This window comes from Argentina silus, assembly GCF_951799395.1.
Source record: "Argentina silus genome assembly, chromosome: 17".
Lineage (NCBI taxonomy): Eukaryota > Metazoa > Chordata > Actinopteri > Argentiniformes > Argentinidae > Argentina > Argentina silus.
In genome coordinates, this window is record NC_139671.1 from 5,596,241 (window position 1) to 5,601,240 (window position 5,000).

The 5,000-nt window shown below is 45.6% G+C and overlaps 1 protein-coding gene across 1 annotated transcript in view; it reads left to right on the forward strand.

Moving 5' to 3' along the window:
- Positions 1 to 5,000, forward strand: part of stxbp5a (syntaxin binding protein 5a (tomosyn)) — a gene marked incomplete at its 5' end in the record, with an annotated part of 51,671 nt that overhangs the window by 26,553 nt on the left and 20,118 nt on the right. Inside the window, 3 exons of the mRNA XM_083688792.1 lie at positions 194 to 348; positions 4,170 to 4,242; positions 4,581 to 4,728. Of these exons, the coding sequence (XP_083544918.1) occupies positions 194 to 348; positions 4,170 to 4,242; positions 4,581 to 4,728 (376 nt within the window). The remainder of the gene's footprint in view (positions 1 to 193; positions 349 to 4,169; positions 4,243 to 4,580; positions 4,729 to 5,000) is intronic.

Consider the following 5,000-nt stretch of genomic DNA (forward strand, 5'->3'; position numbering starts at 1 on the left):
CGCACACCGACACACACACACACATATGCACCTGTAAACTCATTGTGAGAGCCAAGACCTCACGAGTTGTGTTATTTGTATTAATGTGTATGCATTTTGATTTCCAATCGGGGGTGTGTGTGTGTGTGTGTGTGTGTGTGTGTTCCCGTGTGTGTGTGTGTGTGTGTGTGTGTGTGTGTGTGTGTTGTTACAGAGATCCATTCATGATCCTGTCTGGTGGTCTGTCGTATGACACGGTGGGACGGCGGCCATGTCTGACAGTGATGCATGGGAAGAGCACCGCCGTCCTGGAGATGGACTACCCCATCGTAGACTTCCTCACGCTCTGTGAGACGCCATACCCTAACGGTGAGTGTGTGTATGTGTGTGTGTGTGAGAGAGTGTATGTGTGTGTGTGTGTGTGTGTGTGAGAGAGTGTATGTGTGTGTGCTTTTGCACACGTGTGTGTGTGTGTGTGAGTGTGAATGAGTGTGTGTGTGTGAGAGAGAGTGTATGTGTGTGTGTGCATTTAATTGTATGTGTGTGTGTGTGTGTGTGTGTTTGCGTCCAGATACACACAGGGCCTGAGAGTAGAGTCAGTTGTTTTAGCCGTTCCACTGAGAGCGTTGCTACTCCTTTTTTTTTGCATCTATGCTAACACATTCAGACCCAGCCCTTCTCAATGTTGACATTTGACCTTTCTGTTTAATTTCCATTTGCGTTCCAAATGAGGAGTGTGTGTGTGTGTGCGTGCATTCCCGGGATATGAATATTAATATTAAAATCTCCCGGGGGAAGCTCTAGATTCATTAGACAGTACAAGTGAATGTTAGGTTTTTAATGTTCTGCCTTGTTTACAGTAGTATGTCCTGATTCCATGATTCCTTCAGCGCCTTGCCCTTTGTGGGCTGAGCTCCCTGAGCTGGGATAGGGCATTCCTGTACATCCATCGCTGATGTAGATATTCCATCTTCCTTGGAGGCATAGATGACGTTATGACAGAGTTTGTTGTTTGTTTTAGATTTTCTAATAACGCTTAAAGCTGTGGGTGTTTAAATGGGACCATCCCCCCCCCCTTCAGTACAGATGGGAGTAGGGTGATGGTCTGTGTTCCAGTCAAAGTGAACAGTGAAGGATTCACTGCTTCACTTTCAAACTGTTACTCTCGAGGGATTTCAGAGAAGTGAACATCACTCACCAAGTAAAAACCCTTTTAAAAAAAGACAGCCGCCCAAATGTCTGGGCTGGCTGAATATTGATTTCAATAAATGTAAAAAAATATATATATATATATAAAAAAATAAAAAAGGCTTATTGTTTGTGTCCACACTGAACCTCTTTGTTGAACTTCAGGGTAAACTCCACTAGCAGGGGCATGTCATTTCAGGATGAGAATCAAGTCCGCCCTGCACTGCAGAGTAAAAAAAACTGTGCCTAGGGGGTCTCCGCCATACTCTGTTTCATTTAGCATTTTTTAAGGACGGCACCCGAGAGCTGCAGAACTGTTTAATTCTGATTAGAACGCACATTAGACTGTCTTTGTCATGGAACCGTGGGTGCCAAGCTGGAGGCCAGTTTGCCAAACTCTCTTAATAACTGGCTCTGCCTGCATATGTCATATACACAGTATGTTATATATATACCATATCACAGATAGGATGTACTGTGATTTCATTCTGTGAATGAATATTACAGTCCATACTACAATACTCTGACGATGATCTTATCCTGTACGGTGTATGATTCTAGTATCCATTGGCAGATATTATTAGTGAGTGTAAGCAGTAATGGTTTGGTAGTTGATCCTCTGGAGTAAGTATTGGCATCGGAGGAGGCTGCTGGTCTAATCCCCCAGATGTCTCTTTGTTTCTCATTACAAGCTTGTCTCTTTAAGTGTTCAGGTGATGGGGGATGTGAGGAGGGCGTAATGGACTGACTTAATCCCTGGATTAAATCATGCTGTGTAAAAGCATTTGCTAAACTATGACATCACTGTCATAACTTAATCCCACTGATTCGCTCATGAACAATGATGTCTGAAGCCAGCAGATCAGGAAAGGCTTGGCGTGTGAGGGTGTGAGTGTGAGTGTGAGTGTGAGTGTGAGTGTGAGTGTGAGTGTGAGTGTGAGTGTGTGTGTGTGTGTGTGTGTGTGTGTGTGTGTGTGTGTGTGTGTGTGTGTGTGTGTGTCTGGGTGGTTTTACGTGTGTGAAAGCTTAAATTGTGTGGAGCTAGTTTGCTGTCGGCATCTGCTCTGTTCGGGGGCTTGAGGAAATGGATTAGAGACCGCTGGTTACATAACAGTGGCCGCGGCGCCAGACCTGATGTTAGAATCCTTTGATTTCATCTCGTTATGGACACCCATGGAGAGACCTAGTTACGCAATAGAGACAGACAGACAGAAAGGCAGACAGACAGACAGACAGACAGACAGGCAGGCAGGCAGACAGGCAGGTAGACAGGCAGTCACATACAGACAGACAGGCAGGCACAGACAGACAGGCAGCCACATACAGACAGACAGGCAGGCAGGTAGGCAGGCAGGCAGGCAGGTAGACAGGCAGGCAGGCAGGCAAAGAGATAAACAGACAGACAGATAGGCAGGCAGGCAGGCAGATTGGAAGGTAGGCAGACAGGTAAGCAGACAGACAGACAGACACAGCAGGCAGATAGGGAGAGACAAATGGACAGACACAACAGAAGGAGAACACTTGAAGAGCGAGAAGCAGAGGAGATAAAGGAAAGCAGGAGAGGAGGAGTTGGAGAGAGATGGAAGGACATTGATTTGTCAAGGTCGTGGATTCGCCGGTATCCACTGTGTCCCTATTGGGACTGACATCCCATGGTTAACATTGATGGGAGGACACTGAATACATAGTTAAGCTCACACACTGTTCTCTCTGCACTAAATACACACACACACACACACACACACACACACACACACTGACGTGTGGCACATGGACGCACAGATGCGCACTCACTCACACCTCACTCACACACACACACACAGACGCACACACACAGACACACAGACACACACACACACACACGATGCGTGGCCCACAGACGCGTGGCACATGGACGCACACATGCGCACACACAAACACAATGTTCTCTCAGCCTCAAGCTAGAATGCCTATTTACTCACAGCATGTCAGACAGAAGCTGATCTCATTCTGCTTCGCCCTTCCACCACCATTAACACACAGCCATTGAACTGTATGATTGGGGACGATATGAACTCAATCCAATCCACTATTTACAATACACAACTTCATCCTATTAACGGCCGCTAAATGGATTTCTTCTCCTGGCCCAGGATTTATGAATAAACCGTGTGACATCAAAATACACATTTTCATCCAACAAATCTGACTTGAGTTAACTGTCGTCTAGCCAGAACACTTCAGGGGATGACTACTGGACACTTGGCGCAGGACATTGGCTCTTAAATAGTCATAGAAAGGAAAGGAAAACATGAAATGCATTTCATTTTCAATTCCCCCAAGATCACATCATCAACACAATCTATCCTCTTCTGGGATTCTGTTGAATCGGTCCGTTTCAGGGGCCAGGGGAACAGTGACTGATCGTAGATGTGCATAAACTGACCTTTGACTTGTCTCAAGGTTTAGGGTGATCATAGGGTTTTGGGGTAAAAAAAAACAACCATCTTTGAAAAGGGTGTATGTTCTGAGTTTTTGTTTGTGTCTTCTATCAACATTTCTCCTGTTTACTGTCCATCCATACTGCCAACACCAATGTCAGAGGTGTCTGGTGTACTTTATGTAAAGTAAATTAGCAGCGGTCTACATTAACAAGCTCTCTCGTAGCGCTTCCCTTCAGCTCAGTTCCATTTAATTCCAAGCTTTATTAACCGTTGCCACCTAATGGAAACTCATGGACTCATCGTATGGTTTAGTATCCAGGCTAAATCAATCACAAACCACACTGATGTAGATGTTTTTACGAGAGTGATATATCTACTGTTATGTCTTGCGTAGATTCGTCTCGTCTCGCTCAGTCCTCTGCCAACACTTTGAGGGTAAAACAGCCGTAGAACTGTGAAATAACCTCCTTTAGATATACTGTACATTTCAGGAGATTGTATTTTTTTTTTTTTATATCACCTCCGCAGCAGCAGAAGATGTATGACGGCTATCTGTCTTTTTGTGTGTTTTCCGTGCAGACTTTCAGGAACCTTATGCCGTAGTGGTCCTTCTAGAAAAGGATTTAGTGGTGATCGACCTTGCACAAAATGGGTAAGTACTGTATGATGCAATATAAAAAGGAAAGAGCCAATGTCATTCTGACCTCTTCCAATCCTGCCGTACCGTTTTAGCCTGCGGCCCGTACGGCTCCTAGCAAACCCATAAACATGTCACATACTGTATCGGTCGTTGTTTTTTCTAGCCACAACCTTCCATTTCGTACATATCGTACACATTCAAGTCAAATTCCCTGGCGTCGATACAGAGTCAATCCATTTATACCGTTTAGAGCCTCGCCTCATAAGTGATGTGCTGTATGTGAAACAGTCTGTTCCGAACCAAACGCTGAACTGAACAAATGTTCTCTCTCGCCGCTTCCCGTTTCCCAGTTACCCCATATTCGAGAACCCCTATCCGCTGACCATCCACGAGTCGCCGGTGACCTGCTGCGAGTACTTTGCTGACTGCCCTGTGGACCTCATACCTGCACTTTACTCTGTCGGCTCCAGACAGAAACGACAGGGCTACAGCAAAAAGGTACGGGAGTACACACTCCTCCACTGCACCCTACCCTACCCTACCCTACCTGCACCCTACCCTACCCTGGGCTAGTGTTTAGTACAGGGCTAGTGTTTAGTGGACTAGTGTTTAGTACAGGGCTAGTGTTTAGTACAGGGCTAGTGTTTAGTGGACTAGTGTTTAGTAGAGGGCTAGTGTTTAGTGGACTAGTGTTTAGTACAGGGCTAGTGCTTAGTGGACTAGTGTTTAGTACAGGGCTAGTGTTTACTACAGGGCTAGTGTTTAGTGGA